General features: G+C 37.2%; 1 protein-coding gene across 16 annotated transcripts in view; it reads right to left on the bottom strand.

Annotated features, from left to right (window-relative positions):
• Positions 1–16,567: 16,567 nt before the first annotated feature.
• The window catches only part of LOC123638277 (cyclin-dependent kinase 16-like), a 61,017-nt gene continuing 52,770 nt past the window's right edge, over positions 16,568–24,814 (bottom strand). For 4 of the 16 annotated variants that reach the window (XR_006735269.1, XR_006735270.1, XR_006735271.1 and 1 more), the window contains 4 exons: positions 24,115–24,174; positions 23,555–23,609; positions 18,799–18,936; positions 16,568–18,310 (listed from right to left, as the gene is read on the bottom strand). Coding sequence is in view for 4 of the 16 variants with exons in the window: in XM_045551796.1 (XP_045407752.1) it covers positions 16,671–16,971 (301 nt within the window). In the remaining 12 variants the exon portion in view is untranslated. Of the gene's footprint in view, positions 18,311–18,798; positions 18,937–21,999; positions 22,057–23,554; positions 23,610–24,114; positions 24,175–24,814 lie in introns of those variants that run through there. The other 12 variants (XR_006735280.1, XM_045551796.1, XM_045551797.1 and 9 more) reach the window with 9 other exon arrangements.

Genomic DNA, 24,814 nt, shown 5'->3' with positions numbered 1-24,814 from the left:
CTGCTCAGTTCTTTTCCTCATTTAAAAAATTTCTAAGCCTAACTTCCTAGGGCTCTTTACTATGTCTGCATAGCTTATGGATTAGCTGAAGATTGGTTAAAGGTTATGTTCAAATACCTCGAGTCAGTAAGGTTTCCACTTTGTGGATGTGTTCTGCCTGTGTGCTATGGAGTCCATTCAAAGTTCAGGCTATTTTCAGGTCTGCCCCAGTTTTTACTCATTGGGTATTCTTATGTCTTCTGTATGCATGTGTTCAGGCTCTGCTGGCCGTGCATGTGTAAATGGCTTAGACTCACTCTTGTCTTTGCTGTATATGTGCTCAGCCTCTGGTCAACCCTCCCTGTATGGAAAGCTTTTCAAGCCTGCTTTCACAGTCTTAACATCTGGAGCACACGGTTTCATATCCAGCTAGTCTGTGACTTGCCTTAAACAGGATTGTAATCTTAGGATAGTGGAGCTTGTGAGTGACATCACCAAACAGAGCCTCATACCAAGTGAGCCTCCTTGACAGTGGCAGTGAAGCTGCTGGTGTTCAGTCTGCTATGCCCTGATTGAATCACAACACTGAAGGTGGCTGGGTGGGGGGTATGGAGTGATGGGAGCAGCCCCAGGCAAGAGCACTGCCACCTTGTGTTACTCTTACCCAAGTTCAGTAGTTTTCATGAGTAAATGCTTCTTATTTTGTCATCTACTGAAATTTCCAGAGTGCTGAAATAATTGTTTTTTGACAGTTTAGCTTTATAGATGATACTGTGTGTGGAGTGGCTTTGTGAACTTCCTCACTCCATCATGCCAAAGTAAATCTGTTCTAGTTTTTGTATTTTTGAGTTCTACAAGTTTTATTTGATTCTTTCTTTTTTCTTTCAAAAATAAGTTCTAATTTTCTGGTGAAATTTGTAACTTGTCCTCTACTTTCTTGAACATATGAATCATATTTCCTTTGGTGTCCATGTCTGATAACTTCAGTAACTGGATCACCGGTGGGTCATTTTCTTTTGTTGTGTCAACTTCTCCCCCAGTTTTTTGTCGTTTGGCCTTGTCCCTTAGTATGTGTGGTATATGTTTGATAGAATGCCAGACCGAGCATTTGAAAATATTGCAGAGGCTGTGGATGATGATTTCTTTCTTCAGAGTGCACTTAATGTTCTTCTGAAAGGCAGACAAGGGGCAGCTCATTTTGATTCAGTCAAGGACTGAAAAGATTTGATTCTGGGTTTCATTCTTTGGAGGAATATTTACGTTTGGTTTTTCTTTATTTCTAGGGCAGACCTTTTTAGACATCACAACTGAAAACCTGAGGTGTTTATAGGTTCAGCTTCCTCCTCGGTGAACCTGAACTCCACTTTCTATGTCCTCAGCCCTGTAAACCTACCAGAAGCACAGCTTAGTGTTTTAACGTCACATATGCCACCTTGTCTTTGGTTTTCAAGCTTCTCGTGTTGTGCCACTTAGGAATCTTGATAGGAAGTGTTATGTAGAATGTTGATCTTTTCCACATTTAGCCTTTCTTTGGGATCTTGGCTCCTCCAGGTCTAGCTGCTTTGGCAAATCTGAATTCAAAGTTTTGAGTGTATAGCACAGTCAGCCAAAATATTCACACTGCTGCTGTCTTCTTGGCCTCTGGGTCCCCAGGCATGTGTAGAAATTGGCAAACTCTTTGCAAACAAAGTGGCAGAGAGAGTGAAGCTTATTTCGATGCATTCCCCTTCTTTTCAGGGTCTTAGCCTCCAAGTCAGAGTTGCTTTGGTTGCTGTCCAATGTCTTGAACAGTTTTTGCTTTTGCAAATTTTATCCAACTTTGCTTTGTGGAAAGGTTGCTCTGATACAGGCTACTTCAGTGTAGCTGGATGTAGAAGTCCAAAACATTCTTTAGTGTCATTACTTTATTTGACCTAGGTTTGGCAAAGAGATGGTTAATCATGCTATTTTTTTTTCTCTATATTAGTCACCTATCTTGGAATAAACAAGGAGTCTCTTCAAGATACAATGACTAGACAGGAAAGGTTAAAAAATTATTTTGCAAAATTTGAACTAGGGAAATTCTACTCAATATATATTGATAGCTAAGAGATCAAACCGTTTTGTATAAAAGGACTTACCAGCAGTGTTATTATAATATTAGTCTTTGAAATGTTTTCTTCTTGAACCAGTTAGTCCTTCATTATTTCTTATAGTAAAACAAATATATAAGGCAATTTCATGAAAATATAATAATGACTTTTAGTGTAGGTCTTTCTTTTTAATTTGTGGACTATTGATACTAATTTTATTTGAGTTTATTGTTAGGAAAACAAAATATTTAACTTAATTCAATAATGTCAAGTTATTCTTAAGTTTTTAGGGAAATAGCACAGAATGTTTAATTTTTCATGCTAATTTCTTTAGAGTTTAACACTTTTTAATATAATATGAAAAATACAACGCAGATTTGAAAATAGTTCTTAAACATTATTAGATCCATGGAAATCATGCTGGTACATTCTGATATACCAGTGTTACTCTGATATTCTGCTGGATAAATAAAGACTTTTTTTTTTTTTTTTTGAGACAGAGTCTCACTTTGTTGCCCGGGCTAGAGTGAGTGCCTTGGCATCAGCCTAGCTCACAGCAACCTCAAACTCCTGGGCTTAAGCAATCCTCCTGCCTCAGCCTCCGAGTAGCTGGGACTACAGGCATGCGCCACCATGCCCGGCTAATTTTTTCTATATATATTTTTAGTTGTCCAGATAATTTGTTTCTATTTTTAGTAGAGACGGGGTCTCGCTCAGGCTGGTCTCGAACTCCTGACCTCGAGCGACCCACCTGCCTCGGCCTCCCAGAGGGCTGAGATTACAGGCGTGAGCCACCGCACCCGGCCAATAAAGACCTTTAATTATGAACCCTAAGCTATTATATGTTAGGTGCTTTTTTCTGTATGTCACCATAGTGAGTGACCAATATTATGATGAACTGTAATGACCTTGAGTGTTTTTGATAGACATGGATTTTGAATTAATATAAGCTTACAAATTGAGCTTAGAACATTTTGAGATAAATGGTTTTTAAAGATATTTAGTTTATGCATACATATTTAGAACACTGAAGACTTAAAAAGGGAAAATCAGTTGTTTTCTAGAAACATAGGAGAGAAAACCCTGCCCTATTCTTTGTCTTTTTCTGAAATTTTTGTTTGGTAGATTAGTAGATATAAACAGCTTTGGTAGAGCTATTATTATTTAGTTACACATAGGGAATACTAAGAGCTATCTTATAGGTATCTAAATAGTGAAAGTAATTTCTAAAGTGTTATATACTTTTATTCATTCAAATAAGATAGTATATTTAATATCATGATACATATCAAAACCCTTGATAAAAATAAAATGTATGGAATGTAAGGCATTATTGCCAAGCACATAGATCTTGTTCCTGCTTTGAAGTCCATGATTTTTTGATGGAGATGTAGGAATAGATGTTTTTACAGTAAATCAGTTATTCTACTGGACAAATGAATACTGAAATGCCAGTAGAACTTTGTACTATTGGCACTTATCTCACTGCTTTATAACAGCTGTATTTTGCGTACACACCTGCCCCCTCATTGGATTATGAACTCTTCGGAGGAAGGTGATAATGTCTTGGTCATTGTTATGCATGGTACCTAGAACATGGGCCGTATTCAGTAAATGTTTGCTAAGTGAATAATGCCCAAGAAAAATTTTGCACCACACGCTTGTTAAAGATGGCAAGGCAGATTTTATTCAGCACTACTGCAGCAGGGAGAGAGACCTCAGTATAACCAGAGCTTAACTGTACAAAACAAAAGGCAAGAGTCCTTTTAAATGCTGGGGTGTGCTAAAGAGAAGGTACTAAAGGGTGTTAAGTGGGATTGGTCTATGTGGTTAGGTAATCAGGTTCTGTTAATTGGTGTTTATCCAGGAAAAAAACAAACTTCTCTTTAGGACAGGAGGTAGTTTTGCAAATTGGAGCAAGATGCCGACCAAAGTTAGGCTCATTTTTTTTAAAATTTATTTTTAAATTTCAGAATATTAAGGGGGTACAAACACTTTGATTACATATATTGCCTTTGCACTGCCCAACTCAGAGCTGCAAGTATCTGCATCCCCCCCCCCCCCATGGTGTACCCTGCACCCATTAGGTGTGAATTTACCAATCTCCTTCCCACCTGCCTGACATCCTATGAATGTTACTTCCATGTGTGCACATAAGTGTTGATCAGTTAATAAGATTTTGATGGTGAGTACGTGTGGTGCTTGTTTTTCCATTCTTGTGATACTTCTAAAGTTAGGCCTTTACCCTCCCACAAGAACTGGGCCACTGGAGAGGTAGCTCTCTGCATGTTTGCATTTCAAAGAGGTGGCTCCCAGGTCCTTGGGGAGACATTGCTGGGTGGTAGAAGATTTACATCTCAAAGGCACAGGGAAAGGATTTATAATTGCAAGCTTTTAAAAGTAAATGCTCTAGAAAAGGGTGGGCAGGGGGCCTATTACCAGATGTTGGCTGCCACAAACAGTAAATTATTTTAGTTTGAGCTTTCTTAGGCAGACATTTTAAGGGGGCTGGGGTAGATGGCAGGGTCTTGAGCTGACAGAATCTATGCTAGTGTTTGTTCAAGTCTCTTAGTGTGGAGGGTAGACAAATGGTTTGTGCTGAAAGTTGCAGTTCTTACAGGCCAAAGCTGAGGCCTGGTTGAGAAGAGGGCTCAGAGAAGCCTGACTAGAGTTTGGCCAAGAAGAGAGTCTTTGTCATTAATACACAGCAAGCAAGGGTATTTTATGAATGGAAATCCAGGATGAAACTAGAAATGGGGTGGAAAACAGGCATACCTATCAGAATTTAATGTCCAGAACTGGCTAGAGGACAGGGAACTAGTGTCTGGTTAATCAGGCATGCTGTATCTGTTGTTTTTGATTAATCCTTCCAATAGACCTGCGAGGTCAGTACTATCTCCATGTTATAATCAAGAGATACAGGCTCAGATGTTTCAAACCACATGTTCGAGCTTATATAGTCAGTGATCGGCGGAGTTGGGATTCAAATCCAGATTTTTTTTGAGTTCAAATTGCCATTCTCTGATCATCAGCATGTATTTTGTTATACAGGAATTTGCTTTTCTTTGAAGTAGTTTACATCAGTCTCAGTTAACATTGATAAACTGCTTACTATATGCCAGATGCCAAGAAGAACATTTAGCCAGACTTAGTAAACATTGAGCAGTGAGAACATATGAGTGTTACGAGAGCTTTGCTTGGTCAGGGTGGAAATGCTCTCAGTTGTCACTTTGATTACTGCTAACGCTCTAATACAAATGGAAAGGCTGCTCTTAATTATAGAACCCTATAATGTTGGAGCTGAAAGGCCCCAAATCTTAATTTCTGAGATGAAAAAGCCATGACCTAGAAAGATTAAGTGATTTACTCAAGATCCCAGAGCCTGTTCATTAGAGAGAGCTGGGATTGGTTAACCAAACCTGACTGTGGCCCAATGTGAGTACTTACCTTCAGATGTCATCACAAAATGTATTTGTCAAATGTCAAATGTTAAACTGCCACAGTGTCACCAGTGCATTCTTTTAGAAAATAACCTTAAAAGTTGGAATTGCCCTTAGAGAGAGATGATGGTAACTCACCAGTGCTGCCCCTTGGAGCCGAATCGCGTGATTTAGCAGAGCTCTGTCTGAATCCACCAAATCTTTTCTGGGTGACCTCATAATATAGCTTAGGCAAAAATAAAATAACAGCAACATAACAACAACAAAACAACTAATATGGATAAAACAAATAAACCTTTTAAAATTTTTTGTCTAAAATTTGCCACTGCAGTATTTTAAAAATTCAAAGATTGATGTATACCACTTCTCTTACTTATGTTAAAACCTATGAGTTTATCCTGTTTGGGGTGTTGAAGGATAAGCTCTATTTTCTCCTTGTTGTATACCCTCTGTTACTGCTGTGCCTGAATTTCATCTTGACAGTTTTCCTCTGCCTTTTTGGCATCCCATTTATTTGATTGCACTGGTAGATCCCTTGGTGTGGAAATAGTGTGTGACTCTTCACTCCATTCAGTCACACGGTGGACAGGTGGTCACTAGTGAAGATGTAGAACAAAGGTGTTAGTACTGCACTGGGTATGTGCTTGTGTGTGTGTGTATGGGGAGGGGCTATTAACAAGTAGAGAGCAGGAAGTCAGCAGGAGCGCACTGAGTGAGGACGGGCATTTGGGGGCTGTCAGAGTAGTTACCATAGAAGTCAGAGGTGTATGGGGAATAGGCTGGATGCAGAATCCAGTGTTTCACTATCATGAAGTTCTGCAATAGGCAATGGGAAGCCTCTGGTTTATAAGACGGGGTCAGTCAGGGCCACTTAAGTGAGAGGAATTCTATTCCTTACGAGAGAAGTAGAAAATCAGGAAAGATTAGCTATCCTACAAAAGAATATTAAGGAGTGGGAATGAGGAGCATGGGAAGGTATAGCTGCCCCGCTCCACATTGCCTGAACACCCTTTGGAGCCTGTTCTTGCAACACTGACCATCAAGTGCTGTAATAGCTGAGTTACCTATTGGACTCCCCCCCCCCCAGACTACACTTTTCTTGAAGGTAAGGCCATCGGCAGCATCTAACCCAGGGCTCATTATGTAGTAAGTGTTCAATAAATATTTGGTTAATGTACAAATACACGTGGTGGATGGGCAGGGGGAGAAACAAAGCATCCATGAACGCAGATGTTGGAGAGTAGAGATAGAAAGCTTTGCTAATGGTTTTTATTTTTATCTTTTTTATTATGGAAAAATTTGAAACATATTCTAAAGTAGAGGAAATAGTATAATGACTCCCTTTTTGCTAATCACTCAGCCTCAACAGTGATCAACATATGGCTAATCTTGCTTCATTTATCTGCCCCCTCCCCATTGGATTATTTTGAAACAAAGCCCAGATGTCATATTATTTCATCTGTACAAACCCCATTATGCATCTTTGAAACAATGAAGAGACTTGCCTTTTAAATAAAATATAGCCACAACACCATTATCACACCAGAAAACAATACAGTAATTCCTTATTGTCATGGAATATATGATTGATATTCAGATTTCCTTTATTGTCTTGGAAATTTTTTCCCCTAGTTGGTGCGTTAGAATTAGAATCCAATCAAGGACTACAGTGCATTTAATTGATAAATCTCCTTGGCCTCTTTTCGTCTAGAGGTTCACTCTTCTTTTTTTTTTTTCCTTGCTACTTATTTATTGAAGAAACTAGATCCTTTGTTCTGTGGAATTTCCCATAGCCTGAATTTTAATTAATTATGTCCCCATGGTGTAGTTTAATTTGTTTTTCTGTCCCCTATATTTACTATTGACAGGTAATTATAACCTGAGGTTTGATAAGTTTTCAGTTTTTTGGCAGGAAGATCTACAAAGGTGAATAGAGGGTACTTCCCATTGCATGGTCTCGGGAGGCACATGGTACCTTGTCCCTTTCTTTGTCATATGATGCTCTATCAGTGAGCACATGTGTTGTGAGCCTGACCATATATTATCCACCTCCCCATCTGCGTTTTGCGTAGAGGTTTTAGCAACCATTGGTAATTATTGTCTAGATCAGGGGTTGGTAAACTTTTTCTGTAAAGGGCCAGATAGTAAATATTTTTGACTTTGAGGGCCAAGTCATTGTAATAGGAAAGCAGCCTTAGGCAGTATGTAAGTGAATGCGTGTGACTCTGAATGCCTGTAAAACTTTATTTACCAGGCCAGATTTGGCCCACTGGGAATTATTTGCCAACTCCTGATTTAGGTCAATTATTTTACTAAGGGTTACAAAATAATAGTATAATTCTATTATTCTTTATTTATTAATTGAAATGCTTCTATTAATATAAGGAAGAAGTTTACCTTATCAATTATTTGGTTACCCTAAAGGCATAATAGAAAGGAAGCTAGTTATAAAGGAAAGGCAGAATAAATGCTGTCTTTGCTTTGATTTAACCGTTTTCAGCATGAGTTGGTTTCCCAGCATCTGCCAAAGGTGATCAGTTTTTAAGTACTATCACGAAGTTACTTTTTGACATATTTGATGTTTCAGTCTCCCTAGACTTAGGCCCTCTAGGTACATGGGAGGAGACCTGTGACTGGTGCCTGTACAGTCACACTACAGCCATGTGGCACTTCAGAGGCATCGTGTGTTCCCAGGAAGAGTGGTTTCCATGTTTCAGTTGTACTATTATTATAAAATATTATATATTATAATAACTATTATTACAAAATATATCAGTGGTCTCTGCAGCTTTAAAATCCACAATACTACAGTTTTCAAAGTTTTATTAGGTGAGAAAATTACATGTTTTTCAAGTTCAGAAATTTGATTCTTTCCTACAGTTTTACATAATTTTTAAAATCTATGTTATTAATAACATACATGTTTTTATCATGCCTAGATCACTGTTGTTAAGCAAAATTGACATTTAACATTTTATAATGCAATATTATTTAGTTAGCCTACAGTCTGAAATTTGATTAATACCCTTTGGTTTTAATTAGTGCCAAGTGGGAAAAAAAATGGACGTATTTAAAGAGTCCAAGTTTAACATTATTGGATGGGTCAAATTGCTCTCTTCAGACTTATCATCCATATATCACTTAAATCAACTGACTCTCCTAACACTCCTCCTTATTTATTTTCTCTGTTATTTTAGGTGTTCAAATTCATCATCCACATTTTCTCCCTGCCCCTGCCAAACTCTCACCCTAAATCCATTACTTGCAGTCTGACTTTCTCTCTGATGTTTGAGGTTATGTGTGGCCTCTTTCAAGTGTTTATATTATTGACCTGCTTGCTGCTTTTGACACCTCTTGGTCACCCTTTCTTTTTGGATTCAGGGATGACCTGTTTATTTCTTATCCTCTTCTAGATTCCTTTTCTCTCTTCTTTTTTCCCCAACACATTAACTGTGTTCCCTGAGTATTATTTTATGTTCTCAGCATTTCTTACTGTCTTTCTCTCTAAGCTTCTCTAGTCTTCCTGGGAAGCTCATCATTTGGCAGTTTTATTTTCATGATTTCAGTTGTCACCCACATGCAGATGCCTTTTAGAGTTCTACCTCTAATTCTCAGCTCTCATGTTTCTGTTTCCGTATCATCAAATATAAGATGTGTAAAGTTTGATTTGTTTTTACAACTGGAAATAAAATCCAAGAGAAGAGAGTGTGTCATTTTCTTGAGGTACCTTTTAAATGTATTCATGTTATGCATGGAGTCCTGGTTTTGATCAATGAAAAAATTTTGAAGGTGAATTTAAAGCCTTCTAAAAGTTATCTCCCAGCAGCTATCTATTTTTTAAAATTCTAACTTATGTATGTAATTTATTACCTGTTTTTCTTCTATTTTAGTTGGCATGTAATAATTATACATATTTATGGGATATAGAGTGATGTTTCCATATGTGTGTTTAATGTGTAATGATCAAATCAGGGTGATCAGCATATCCATCACCTCAAACATTTATCATTTCTTAGTGTTGTGAACATTCAAAATCATCTCTTCTAGCTTTTTCAGAATGTACAATAAATTATAGTTAATCATACTCACTCTGCAGTGCTACAGAACACCAGAACTCATGCCTCCTATCAAGCTATAATTTTATGTCCATTTACCAGCCTCTCCCCAGTCTGCCCTCTCCCCTACCCATCCCAGCCTCTAGTACCTACAAGTCTACTCTATATTTTCATAGGCTCAATTTTTTTTTTTAGCACCCACATATGAGTGAGAACATGTGGTATTTATCTTTCTGTGCCTGGCTTATTTTGCTTTACATAACATCCTCCAGGCTCATCCATGTTGCTGTGAATGACAGGATTTCATTGCTTTATGTGGCTGAAAAGTATTTAATGTGTGTATATACGCCACATTGAAAAAAATCCGTTTATCTGTTGATGGACATTTAAGTTGATTCTTTTTATCTTCTGCTCTGCACCCCATCTCTGCTTTGGCCTACTATTTCTTGGCTGTCCTTTGCTGTAGACTGCTCTATGACATTCTTTCTCTACTTAATGTGTCTTGGCTCACTACAAAAGTTTCTGGAGTATCGCTTCTTTCCATGATGATTTTCCAGACTAATTATGACCATCTTCAAGGATATCAACAGCTGAACTCTTTTCCTCTCAAATACAAGAAGAGTTTTTTCATAATTTAAAAGCTTCCCCCGAAACCCATCCTTTCCTGAGCTGAGAAGAAAGGAAGCAATGTTCTTCTGAGTTTGCCTATTGGGAGTAGAGTGTTAGTATGTCTGTCACACAATAAAATCACTTACCCTTAATATGTAATTAATATAAAAGTATCTTTCCTATCTTCTTGTCTTACAAAAGTATCATTTTTATCTCATTAAAAAACATTGCGGCTTTTTAGTTTATCCTAATTATCACAGTTGAATATACGTCAATGAATAATGCCACATTATGTAGCTGTGTTGGAGAGTGACACATTCATTAAGATTGACTCTAAAAAGGCTGTTGAGAGAAGCCATTCAGGGCAAATAAATTCAATAAAATTTAATCTATATTTCTTTTTCTTCCTGTCAAGCTTGGATTAAGGCAGAAAGTGATTTATTTCCTTTAAAAACCTTTTTGCACATTATTAATTGAAACATTTCATTAATTGGATTGGTCACATTTTGCTGAGTCAGAATACAGTTGGACCTTGGTAAATAGAAATATATTCCATTTCATGAGGCATTGTAGCCATTTTCATTAATGCTGTAGAAGAAATGATATATTCTTTAGAATTATGGGAAGTGAGCAAAACATTTTCAGGAATGATAAAATGGGAAAACATTTTGGTTTGTGACTTTGTTTTGATTTTAGGGTAATATTATAAAAATAATATCTTTCTAGCTTTTAGTATATTTATAATTTTGAGAATGCTGTGAATATTTACATATAGAGATAACTATTTTGCTTAGCATAATACATAAGGAAATATTTAGAGAAAATGTAAAAGCCTTAAGGACAAAGTATGTCTCCTCATGTTGATGTCTGGACATTTACAGAGAAACAATCCTATGGGAATTTTATCCTGTAAAATTTATGAATAGATACCTTTGATAAGCCTACACCTAAAGCTGATTGTGGAAAATATTTATCACATTGGGGATTTTAAATGATGAAGATAAACAATGGAATTTAATCATTTGGTCAACATGTATTGAGGGCTTCCTAGATGTTATGACTTATGAATCTTTTTTACATATTTATTAATGATTTCTTGGGAAGTTTAGCTGATTCAATATTTCTTTATGGAAATATTGAAGTATTAAATTAAAAATCTAAATTATAAAATATATAGCTTCCAATAATATTTATCAAGACAAAGACCTGCTTCACCACACTTAAAAGGGTGTGGTGAACCATCCCAGGCTGGTGGGTATGGGAGGAGTCTTGGAGACATTTCAATATATTTATTTACATGGCAAGTATTTACTGAGTATCTACTCTGAGCTGGCTTATGACAGGTGCTTTTTCTGCAATGGTAACCAACATGTCAGTGGTTCCTGTATTCTTGGAATTTACATTCCAGTAGTGGAAATTGACAACAAAAAGTGATTTCAGTTGGGCTTGTGGAAGTTTGTTGAAGGAGGTAAACAGGGTGCTATAAGAGAAAATAAAGGGTAAGGGATTTTGAAAATGAGGTAATTAGGGAAGTCTTCCTTGAGGACTTTATATTTGAGATCTGCTATGGTTTGGATGTTTGTCCCCTCCAAGCTCATGTTGAAATTTGATCCCTAATGTTGGAGGTGGGGCCTAATGGGAGGTGTTTGTGTCATGGGGGCGGATCCCTAATGAGTATATTAATGCCCTCCCTTGGAGATGAGTGAGTTGTCACTCTGTTAGTTCCTTCCAGAGCTGGTTGTTAAAAAGAGGCTAGCACCTTCTCCCCACCCTTTTCCTTCTCTCTTGCCATGAGATCTCTGCACAGGCCAGCTGCCCTTCACCTTCTGCCATGAGTGGAGGCAGCCATAGCCTGAGGCCCTCACCAGATTCAGATGCCCAGTCTTGAACTTTCTAGCCACCCAGAATTGTGAGCCAGATAAACCATTTTTCTTTATAAATCCCCCAGCCCTCAGATATTCCTTTGTAGCAACACAAATGGACTGAGACAAGATCTATAAGAAGGAATGAACTTGGTATGACATTTTACATTGTGGAAACAGCCTGAAGCATGAGAGTTTGAATTGTTTATGGAACTTAACAAGGCCAATGTGGCAGGAAGTCAGTGTGGACAGTGGTTCAAGCTGGGGTTGGAGGGAAGGCGGAGGCTAGTTCATATAATACCTTGCTGTACAGAGTTTGGATTTTAATCTCTGTTTAATAGAAAACTATTGAAGTATAATAAGCAGATGATAGATAAAATCCAATTTATATTTTTTGAAGCTCAATTTTGGCTATTACAAAGAAAATAGTTTATAGTGGGATAAGATTAGAAGCAGGAAGATAAAATTAGGCAGTTTTGTAATGAGCAAGGTCAAAGTTTGGATTAGGATGTTGGTAATGGAGATGGAGTGAAGTTGGAAGAATGGGGGCATACACTGGAGGTAGAATTGGCTGACTTGCCAATGGATTGGATGTGAGGAATGTAGTATAATGTAGAATCAAAGATGACTCCTAGTTTTTGGCCTGAAAAACTGAGAGAATGGTGGTGCCATTTATTAAGATGGGGAAAACTGTGCAAGAAACAAGTTGGGTGGAGGTGAGAGGTGAGGATCAAAGCTTAAGTCCGAGACATGTTAAATTGGAAATGTTTATGATAATTCTAGTGGAGGTGCCCAGTAGGCACTCTGGAATTCAGGGGAAAGGATGGGCTGCAGATACAACTTGGGGTAGTCATCATTTGATGGTATTCAAAGCTATTGGAGTGGTTGAAACAATTCAAGGGAAAGAGTGCAAACAGAGAAGGAACAGTTGCTGGAGATCAAGGGCTAGGGTGCTCCAACATTGAGAAATCTAATAGAAGAGGAGCTAGCAGAGAAGATTAAGAGTGGTCACTGAGATAGTAGGAAAACTGGGAGAGTGTGACACTGTGGAAGCTGTGAGAATAGACAATGTCAGGAGGATGGCGTAGTTACTGGGAAGGCAAAGGATCCATTTGCCTTCCCAATCGATCTCTGCCTTCAGGAACCTTATCTTGATTGCCTTGGCATTCCCAGCACCTTGCAGGTAGACCGATACATAATAGGCAGTAAGTAAATATTGTTAAGTAATTAAATGAGAGCGGTAGTATCAAAAGAGGGCTACCTTGTGAGTCCATCAAGAATTAAACCCCTACTGTTCTATGTTTAAGTAAAGATGACTTTTGTATCAATCACTAATATATTGATGAAGGACAGCCTGTGATTTTCAGCCATGGCTTCAGGAGTATAACCGTGTACTTTTTTGACCAATAAATCAGTTACCTCTGTCTTCCAAAAGAAAGACAGTAACAGTAGTTACGGTGGTTTGGAAGAAGAGAAAATTTGTATGTGTGTGTGCATGTGTGTAGTGTGGATGTGCATGTGGTATACAGTATTAGTTTCATTTAGTGAAGCAGGCATCAAAATAATTAACATACTTCTACTGGAGTTTGAAATTGTAGAAATGGCACAAAGAACCTATGTTAATTTCGAGTTTAGACGTTTTATTTTTTCTTGATAAGGTTAGACAGTTTTCCTAAACTTTGGCCGAGGCAAATTATGACAGAAGGAATTAATAGGAAAAAGAGATTAGTCTAATGGGAGAGGACTCAGTCATTTTTAATAATGTAATTTTCAGGCCGTATTCCTATTAACCTATGAGCTTCTTAAAATGTATCTTTGTTTGCCTCTTCCAAATAAAGAGTAAGGTACTAAGCAAATAATCTAAACTTAAAAGATTTACACATTATTTGTTAGTGTCCCATAGATAGTATAAGCAAAAGAAAAATAATAACATTTCTCTCTCATCAGGTGGTAGAAATTATTACAGTATTGCAAAATTGGTAGATATATGCTCTACTTTATTTACTGTCTGCTCTTCTAATACTGTGTTCAATGCATATTCTATCTACTACCACTGTAGAATGCTGAAATACATTAAAGATATCAATGAATAAATAATTTCTCAATTTTTAGTAGCATGCATATAGTGTTTATTTATGCACAATATTTACACCTAAATGATTTCATTGAATCCTCACAGTTTTGTGAGGGAGGTGTTATCTCTTAGTCCAAGATCATGTAACCAGTCAAAGTCAGAGCCAAATCCAAATCTAGGTCTCCTGACTTTGGACCCTATGTGCTTCCATTTCAAGACTACCTGCAGGTGGTGGTCACACTCCTGGCTCCACACCCAGAGTCCTGCGGAAAGCAGATGAGGACACCTTGACATAGAGTGGGGAGTACCTATTTTTGCTTCCTCATTTCTGGACATTTATTGGTTTAAAATTGCTGGCAAACAGCGCATCATAAATCACTACTCCATATATATAAATAGTGGCCTCTCTTCCAAAATTAATAACCTAACATTTCTAGATCATTAACTTGGCTGTATCCCAATAAATAGATTATGATTCCCCATCAAATTAAATTGTGAGGTCTGGGAGGAGGGTGAAGTAAGAGTTTTAATCTTTGAAGGAGGCTTTCTGGAATTGCTCCTTATGCTGCCAAGCAACATTAGGAATCATTGGTATTGCAGGTTAAATTCTTTTAGTGTCAGCTGTTGGTTCTTCAAGAATGAGTGCTTGGCATCTGTTGAGTCTCTTCTTTTAAGGTTTTCTGAGTTGGAATATTCTATTATAGCAAAGATTGTTTTTAATGAAAAGGCATAGCAAAACACTCAATTCTGAGATCATCAATTATACAAAGTTCAAATATTGTTCATGTTCCTTAAGGAAGAACTGTGATAATTGGGACTGAGACTAGCACATTAATAGTAGTAACAGTAACATGGTTTTTTAGGCTATAGCCTAAAAAATTGACTGGAAGTCAATTTCTGAATCTCTAGGTGAAAAAACTGGGCTTTCTTGGAGGTAGATGCCACATGTGTGGTTTCAGCTTAATTTGAGACTCAGGCGCCATAAATAATAAGATTAGGAGCATAGAGTTTTGTGAATGAGCATTTTGGCATCAGAAAGATGACAAGTGTATAATTTATCATTAGCTGAGCTTAGAAACCAATGTTCTGCCTTGATAGTCACAAAGAAGAGTGATGCTACAAGTGCCAGAATCTCTCATATGTTTTGGGGGATCGAGTTATTAGTCAAAGAATTTAGGACATCATAAAAACTGATGATAAGGAGATCAAAATGTCTGAAGAGTGATGCTCCGTTTTGCACAAAAAGAAATTGAACACAGAAGCAAGTATTTAGCACCATCTCTAAAAACAGAAACCATAGGTAATGAATACGATAATACCCTAACTTGTATCAGTTTTCTTGTTAGAGAATCCTTTAAAGTATATTGTCTTATCATCTAGAAAACAATGTTTATAATATTTATTTTCCAGGATGGGAGGAGTATCCAGGAAATGAGAGTTGGAACTTGATAGTTATCTTTTTAAAAGGGGAACAATATAACCTGTAATGTTAATGCCAAATTAAAATGGTTGATGGACTCTATGAACATGATTCAGGCTAAATGAAACCTATATGTGAAATATTTTGAAGAAATTAAACTCATTCTAAGACCTATAAAATTAATTCATATGGACAGTGGAAGATTACACAGGATACAGAATAAAGCCCTGGGTAAGCAAACAATAGGATCACGGTGACAGCTCTATTTTTTTGAGCTCTATTATATTTTAATTTTTTTGTCTTGACTTCTTATGTAATCTTGGGAAAGATGCTTAACTTTCATGGATGTTGATATAGCTGTTAAGTGGGAATTATAATTGCCCCTTACTACGATAGAGGTTATGCAATATTTCTAAAATTCATGAACTTGTTAAGGAGACTCAATTAACAGAAGTTATTATAAAAATTAAAATTTTATGCATGGAAGAATATACAGAAGTTTTGACCAACACTTTCTTTTTTTTTTTTTTGAGACAGAGTCTCGCTCTGTTGCCCGGGCTAGAGTGAGTGCCATGGCGTCAGCCTAGCTCACAGCAACCTCAAACTCCTGGGCTGAAGCGATCCTACTGCCTCAGCCTCCCGGGTAGCTGGAACTACAGGCCTGCACGACCATGCCCGGCTAATTTTTTCTATATATATTTTTGGTTGTCCAGATAATTTTTTTTTTATTTCTATTTTTAGTAGAGATGAGATCTTGCTCTTGCTGATCTCGAACTCCTGACCTCGAGCGATCCACCCGCCTCGGCTTCCCAGAGGGCTAGGATTACAGGCGTGAGCCACCGCGCCCGGCCTGACCAACACTTTCTAAAACAGGCAAAAATTGTAAGTGCTATAGGGTCAAGTAGCTTCAAAGTTCATAAGAAAATCTTCTAGGTAGGAATGATACTTATTGATAAATGAAGGAAATTATATCTTTGGACAGAGATTAGCTTTGGGTTAGTTTGGAAAGAGATGGTTTAGCAAGATATTTTGGTTATCTATTGTTTCAAAGCTTAGTAGCTTTAAACAACAGCCATTTTATTTGCTTGTAAGTCTGGATCAGCGTTTTCGGGGCTCAGTGCAACTGACTCTCCTGCTGGTCTGTCTCAGAGTCACTCATTCAAATGGGTGCTGTCCTAGGTGGTTCAGTTGAATCTGGATGGTCTATGATGGACTCATTCACTTGACGGGTGTTGCTGCTGGATTTTCTCTGGGCTTCTCTCTCTCTTTCTGGTTTTTCATCTTCAGGGAGACCAGCCTGGGCTGCTTCACACGGTGATCTCAGGGGTCCAAGAGAGCGAGAGCAGGAGAGCAGAAGCTGCAAGGCACCTTGAGGGCATGAAGTTGAAGCAACTTCTTTCTGTTGGTCAAAGCAAGTCACAAGGCCAGGATTTAAAGGGTGGGGAAACAGATTCCTCCACCTGTTGATGGGATGAAAAGAAAGTCACAATGCAAACGCTGTTTGTACAGGACTGTGGAGAATCATTATAGCCATATTTGCAAACAACTTACCACACAGGATAGAGGGTAGGGCAAAGGATATTTAGGTAATACAGTCTGCTAGTAAATTTTAAAATTTAAAATAAAAGAATTATATCATGAAAAATTAGGGAGGAAGACCCCAAACAGTTCAAGATCCAAATAGGAAAGACTCAAGAAAGTCTAAGTCTAAAAAAAAAATATATGTATGTTTTTGAAATAGAAAAGTATGAAGAATTCTTATCTAATGGCTTTTTGATATAACTGGTATATAGCAATACACTGTGAATTAAAAGGTAGAACTTAGGAAAGATAGCCAAGGGAAAAATAAAACGATTCTTATACCCTGGGGTGTCCGGTTTATGGATTCTTGGGGTCAGATGGTTTGCTGTAGAGGAGGGAAAACAAAAGAACGTACAAAAGGGAGAATTCTAATATGTGAATTTTAAAAATAGTTATGAACTTAGAGATGAATATCAGTTTGATATGCATCTTTATGTAATAGTCACTGAACATTAGTATTGCCAATGTTTTCCACAATTTAAACTTTTATCACAAATTCCCATGTTTCCCATCTGGATAAATATTTGGTAAAAAAAACAAAAAGAAAAAAACCCACAGAATTATAGTTGGTGAGGATTCTGGGAAGATAGCAAGCTAAAGTAGCTTGCACTCCTGCTTCTCTCAGGCCTACACTCTCTTCCTCTCTCCTGACCCAAACCACTGCTGGAATCCTGAGTGAAGGTGAAGCCCCAAGCTTTGTGGAAGTTGAGGATAGAGAGTGGGGAGCAGATGGGAGCTTTCTTCCTTGGCTGGGCTGGGCTGGCACTGAGGGCTGGCATCAGATGAGTCCTATGGGAGGATCAGAATGCATTGGATACTCTGATGAGCTTCACCTCCAGAGGTTAGGGATCTCCTGGGAGGAAAACTGAAAATTGACATCACCCCATTGTGTGTGTGTTCCACAAGAGACCAAGGAGAAAATCAGCAGTTGGATTGAGTCCTTCCTGTCTCTGAGGTTATGGAGCAGAAAGTCTTCTGTTGCCCTGGCAGGGCCCTAGCAGCCTGCCTGCTGTTGCACTGCTGGGTCACAGGAGCAGAGAGCAAGGTGCTCGCCACCACTCATGGAACTGCAGTCGCATGGGTGCTCAGCAGTGAGACCTGAACCCCCATGATGTAACAAAGAAAGATGATGGCACCACAGCTGGAGAAGACAGTCCGTAAGAACAGATAGAACCCATCCTTAATGCCATCGAGCAGCAGCCAGAGACAGATGACAACCTGACAAAAAATAGAAAAAGCACATAAGGAGACGTAAATGCAGTACAAGAAGACTTTCTAGGGATGAAATGCATAATTTTCCAATCAAACATTTTAGTAAATGAAGGAAATGATGATCATTCTTGAGACTTGAATTGGTAACCTAGTTGGTCAAGTGGAAGACTCTGAAAGCACAGAACAAAAATATAAAGGGATGGAAATCATGAGAGAAAATAGATCAAGGAAAAATGTAACATGTGAGTGATGGGAGAGCCAGAAGGGGGAAAAGGAACAGATGGAGGAAAGACAATAATTAAATAATTATAAGAAACATATTTTCTGAGCTTAAAAATCAGGACTTGAATCTATAAATTCAAATAGCCCATCAAGTTCCAGGCAAGATTTGTGAAAAAAAGATACCTGTGCGAATATTGGAAAAGTTCTTGAATTCTGAAGTATAATAGGCAAAAATCTTAGAAGCTTCTAGACAGAGAGAGCAAATTACATACCATGAAGAAGCATCAGACTGGCAGCAAATTTCTTATCTGTGACACCCGAAACTGAAGATAGTGGAGTAACTTGTGTAGACCATGCAGAGAAAAAACCAGCAGCCTGGAAATCCCATGCTTAGCCAAACTACCATTGCCCTGTCAAGGTGAAAGAAATTTATTACTGTGTAATTCAGAGATATCATCACCCATTTTCTGATAAAAATACTCAAGATAATGGTATCAAACCAAAAGTAACTGAACAAAAAGTTAACTAGAAACACAGATCTTGAGATGAGGGAAGATAATAGGAGGGAAATGATTGATCGATTGATTGACAGAATCTTGATCCATAACCCTGGGTAGAGTGCAGTGCCATCATCATAGCTCACAGCAACCTCAAACTCCTGGGCTCAAGGGATCCTCCTGCCTCAGCATCCCAAGTAGCTGGGACTATAGGTGTGTGCCATGACACCCGGCTAATTTTTCTATTTTTGGTAGAGATTGGGTCTTGCTCTTGCTCAGGCTGGTCTCAAACTTCTGATCTCAAGCGATCCTCCTGCCTTGGTCTCCCAGAGTGCTAGGATTACAGGTGTGAGCCACTGCGCCCGGCTGGAATTTTGAAAACTTAATCAGTTAACTCAAGTGAGAAGGAAAGAGTGATTTCCAAAATAATAGTCTTTATATTAAATGTGAACAAACTGAGAAAATTAACAAATTTAAAAAAATTCAATAAATGTTTTAATCGGATAATTGTCAGACTGAGTCAAAAAGCAAAACCCAGTAATATGTTGTTTACAAGAAGCACTTGAAGCAAAGTGATTGAAGATGAAACAAAAGGATAGACAGTCATCCCAGGCAAATTCAGAGAGTTAGTAGAACTAGCAATGTTAGGTTTAGACAAGGTGGTATTTAAGTTAAAGGCATAAATAGGATAAGAAAGACAGTATATAATGATTAAAAAAAGAGACAGAATTTTTGAAGATAAAGTTGTATATGTAAAATAGCCACTAAACCTGTAAAACAAAACTGTTAGAAATGAAAATATAGTGAAATACTTTAATTAACCTCTCTCACTTATTTCAACCTGTCATAACCATGTACATACCTTGAAGATAGAGAAATGGAATAAATAAAAAAGTCAATTTAATAAGTATGCTAGAACATTACATCCTTGAATACAGAATATTCTTTTTGGGCTACTTAGAAAACTTGATCATATAAAGAACACCTTAGTAAATTCAAAGGAAAAGAGATATTTATAGATTTTGGTTCTCTGATCATAATCCGTTAATATTAGAAAAAAATAACAGAAGGTAATAAGAGAGAAATTTTATTATTTAGAAATCAAAAGTCAAGTTGCAAACTATCTAGAAATCAATCACAGGAGCACAATCTGTTCTACAAGCTATGGGACAGAGTGAAAGCTGCAGCCAGAGGAAAGTTTACAGCCTTTAGATATTTTCATTATTTAAGAATAATAACAAAATGTACTCTTAATATGAAATGGGGAAAAACAAAACAAAATGAACTAAAATAAATTAGAAGGAATAATAAAGATAAAATTTGAACTTAATGAAATAAGAAATGATAGAAAGGATAAATATATATAATAGCTGGTTCTTTGAAAAGTGCAGTAAAATAGATATAAGGATTTGTGTGTCTGATTAGGAGATTATTATAATAAAGAGTAAAAAACGGGGAAGACTAGGATTGAGAAAAGGGTTATAATCAGAGATACAGGGATGATGCGAAGAAAATAACAAAGATAGAATTCATTCTGCTCTATGGCAATAAATTTGAAAAACCAAAAGAAATGGACTTTTTTCTTTCCTAAATGTAAATGTCCAAATTTGACTAAGGGAGAAATGGAAAATTTGAGTAGGACGGTGAACACAAAAGAGATGGAAAAGTGATTAAAGACTTAGCACTGAAAATGGCAATGGGATCATATGGCATTATAGCTGAGTATCATGTAGCTTTTAAAGAACAAATAATTTTATCATTATTTAAACTGTTCTAGAAGAAGATGAAAAGCTCCTGATTCATTTACAAAATAAACATACATTTAATACCAAAACCTGACAGAGCACAAAAAAGTCTAGAAACCAATTTAATTTTGAATATGGATGTAAAAATTCTAAAGAAAATGTTAGCAGATAGAACCCATCAGTGTATTTGAGGACACAACTATGACCAGGTAGGGTTTGTTTCAAGAATACAAAAGTGGAGATCTATTAGTGCAGTCTATTATGTGATCAAATTAAAGGTAGAAAACCATATGATCACATCAGTAGATGCTGAAATTAATAAAAGGTATAAATACTGCTCATGAAAACTATAAGAGGAGAAAGAATGGAAAGAAACCCCTTAGACTGGCAGACTGGCAAAAACTTAAAAGTTCAATAACTATTGATGTTAGGGGGAGGAAAAATACTCACTACCAGTTGAAGTATGTATTTATAGCCGTTTTGGAAAGCAATCTGGCAACATAGGTTAGAAGCAATATCTATTTGATCCAGGAATTCTACTCTTTGTTCTCTTAAAAAATAAAAACATCCATGTGTAAGGATATGTATTATGAGGTTGTATTTCACAGTATTGTTTGTGTCGGGGAAATATAGAGACAAATGAATGCCCACCAGGAGAGGAAATGGTTGGATATGTTACAATATATCCAAATGGTGAAATCTGTAGCCGTTGTAAAAGGAATTTAGGGCTATATCAGTTGAATTGAGAGACTTTAATTAGCCATTATTGAGTAGGAAAAGCAAGATGCAGGAAACTGGGTATGATAAACTACTTAATAAAAAAATAGAAAAGGATTGTGTATTTGTGTCTTTACAACTAAATGAACATGGAAAAATACAGATGTTCTTTGATTTATGGTGGAGATTATGTCCTGAAACCTGTTGGAAATTGAAAATACTGTAAGTTGAAAATACATGTAATACACCTAACCTGCTGAACATCATAGCTTAGCCTAGTCTGCTTTAACTGTGCTTGGGATGCTTACATTAGCTTATGGTTGGGCAAAATCATCTAACAATCTGAAGCGTTGAATATCTCATTAACTTATGGAATACTGAAAGTGAAAAACAGAATGGTTTTATAGGTACTTGAAATATAGATTCTACTGGGTTCGTACCATTGTAAAAGTGGAAAAATCAGAAACTGAAACATTGTAAGTTGGGGACTATCTGTACATAGGAGAAAACATACCAGCTAGTTAATATGGGTTCCTGGGGCAGGCGGCAGGCGGGAGGGGTGGCATTCGGGCTGATACCGGTGGCGGAGAAAAGAATCAAATGAAAAAGAACGACACACAGATCAATAATAAATAATATGTATGGTGACTTCTGTATATTTGTGTACACAAATGTGTGTGCATGTGTTCATGCATGTGTGTGCATACATGTGCAAATGAAATCTTAAAGGTAGGGAATGGCTATTGTCCTTAGTTCAATTATTTATTTATAATTTCTGTAGTACTAAGTAAAAACAATAAAATCTCAAGGCCTACAGCGTGGTAACTGTATTAGGGCTCTTTGGGTTGTAAGTAACAGAAATCCAATCAAAAACCAGCAGAAGCAAAAAAGGGGATTTATTGGCTCACAGAAGCCTTCACAAACCCTGGATCCAGAAATCGATTAAGGTTTCATCAGCATGTCTTTGTTTTTTGCCTTTGCCTGGATTTTTGCCTCCTGCTTTCCTTTCCTTCTCTTTATATTTTTGGCTTTATTCTCTCTTATTCTCTCTCTTGATGACATGGCAGTTCCTTGATACACCTTTTTCTGGTTCTGTGCCCTCTCCCCTGGTCCATGGCCTGTCTTCTCTTTCTCTAGCTTCAATGAATTACATTTTAATATCTACGTAATTTTAAAACCTCTTAGAACATCTATTTAAAGCAAGCACTAACTGATTTAAGAAATGAATGCTAAGTGCAACAACAAACCAAGTCAACAATAGCTACCAAACATTTCAATCTGTCACATTTTCCTCTCAGTCTGTTAAACAGGTCTAACTTTTGTCTGACTTAACCAAGTGACATGCCATGCAGAAGTTCCCAGAAGTTTATCCAAGTCTTTAAGCATAAAATATAAGGAAATGGCATGTAGTAATTAAAAAAGTTGACTTTCCTTTGATAATATGAATTAAAATGCTCTTTTTTATCTCTAGATAACTTACAATAAAGTGATCTTTTTTTTTTTTTTTTTTGAGACAGAGTCTCACTTTGTTGCCCAGGCTAGAGTGAGTGCCGTGGCGTCAGCCTAGCTCACAGCAACCTCCAACTCCTGGGCTTAAGTGATCCCTACTGCCTCAGCCTCTCGAGTAGCTGGGACTACAGGCATGCGCCACCATGCCCGGCTAATTTTTTCTATATATATTTTTAGTTGTCCAGATAATTTTTATTTCTATTTTTAGTAGAGACGGGGTCTCGCTCAGGCTGGTCTCAAACTCCTGACCTCGAGCGATCCACCTGCCTTGGCCTCCCAGAAGGCTAGGATTACAGGCATGAGCCACCGCGCCTGGCCAAAGTGATCTTTTAAAAGTAAAAATGAACTTTCAAATATGAGAGTATAATCGTACTCTGTTCTCCACTGACACCAGAACAAGAAGAAATGAGAAATTACTTTACTTTAGGAAGATAAAGGAAAAACATGAACACGAGTATCTTTGGAATGCTTCCCACAGAGAACAGAATCATCTCAGCTACTGTCCTGGGCATGAGTAGCGTTAAGGCCTTCTTGGGTTCTTTTCATCTTTAGGATTTTACCTTAACTTCTCTTAAGTTCATACATTCATCCCAAGAATAGAACTTTCTCTTCATCCTAAAATAAATTTAAAAAGTTTAGTGTACAGGGACTGAGGATTCCAAGACACAAATTACACCGCTGGCTGTCTTACTCTAACACTGGTTCCCTCTGGGGAAGCTCTATCTCTAGTCCCTCACCCTTGTAAGGAAATCCTCTCCCTTCTATCTCAAGGCTACTTGGTAGAGGCTCATGTCTATATCATATCTGAAATTCTGCTTTAACAAAAAGATGAAAAAATTACTGTTAATCTTCCTTTCTGGGTGAGTTCTTCACATTCCCTAATTAGTTTAATTGTGCTTATCTAAAGGGGCCTCTTACAAATTTCCTGTCTTTCTGAAACTTGAGAGATAAATTTGAAACACTATACTTCAGAGGTGGGTAGGAAAAGAAATCACAAATTTTGATAGCAAATTTAGTCAGTGATTTGATCTGACAACTTTTATATCATTACCTCAGTTTTCGACAAGAGGTTCATAAAGTTAAGTAATTTAAAGTCAGTAAAAATTCAGAAGTAACCAACCTTTAGAAATTGCTTTCTTGAATTTTGTTATTTCTCCTCTTCCATCCCAATGTCAGTTACCTTTAGAGATAAATATACCAAAAGAGTATTTAGGGTAATGAAGTATTTCTACTATATACACCATAAATAGTGGTTGTGTTTTATATGAACAGATTTTTAGTTACCATACAAAACAGGAGATAAGAAAAAATAAGATTCACATTCTAAAAAAATATTCTCATATTCAGATATGGGAATTACAAGGCTAGATTGTAAAAAATAAAAACTAAATATGTCCCACTGCTATCATTTAGCATTATAATCTCTTGTTGAGGCATTCTAGAAGATAGGAAGCTTAGAATTGTCTTTATTAATTAGAATAATTCTTACAGTCCAGAAATTATAATTATACCCTCTATGAGGGTATAGTACACAGGTAAGGAAACGAGCAAACACCTGGCAGCACAACATCACGGTCAAGAATGTGGGCTGTAAAACCGCACTGCCCGGACTCAAAACTTTGCTCAGATGCTCACTGAGTGTATGACCTTGGACAAGTTAACCTAGTGACCTCATGGTGCCTCAAATTCCTTAGCTAGCAATAAAGTAGAAATTATTGCATGAGAAAAACTTGTTGCAAATTGCTTAGCTCGGCACTCAATAACTACTAAATGGTTTCATTTTTACCAATAGCTATGATTGACTATAATAAGACATGAAG

The sequence above is a fragment of the Lemur catta genome, chromosome 5, assembly GCF_020740605.2.
Source record: "Lemur catta isolate mLemCat1 chromosome 5, mLemCat1.pri, whole genome shotgun sequence".
Lineage (NCBI taxonomy): Eukaryota > Metazoa > Chordata > Mammalia > Primates > Lemuridae > Lemur > Lemur catta.
The sequence above is the reverse complement of the archived record's forward strand: the minus strand, read 5'-3'. Positions and strand labels throughout refer to the sequence as shown.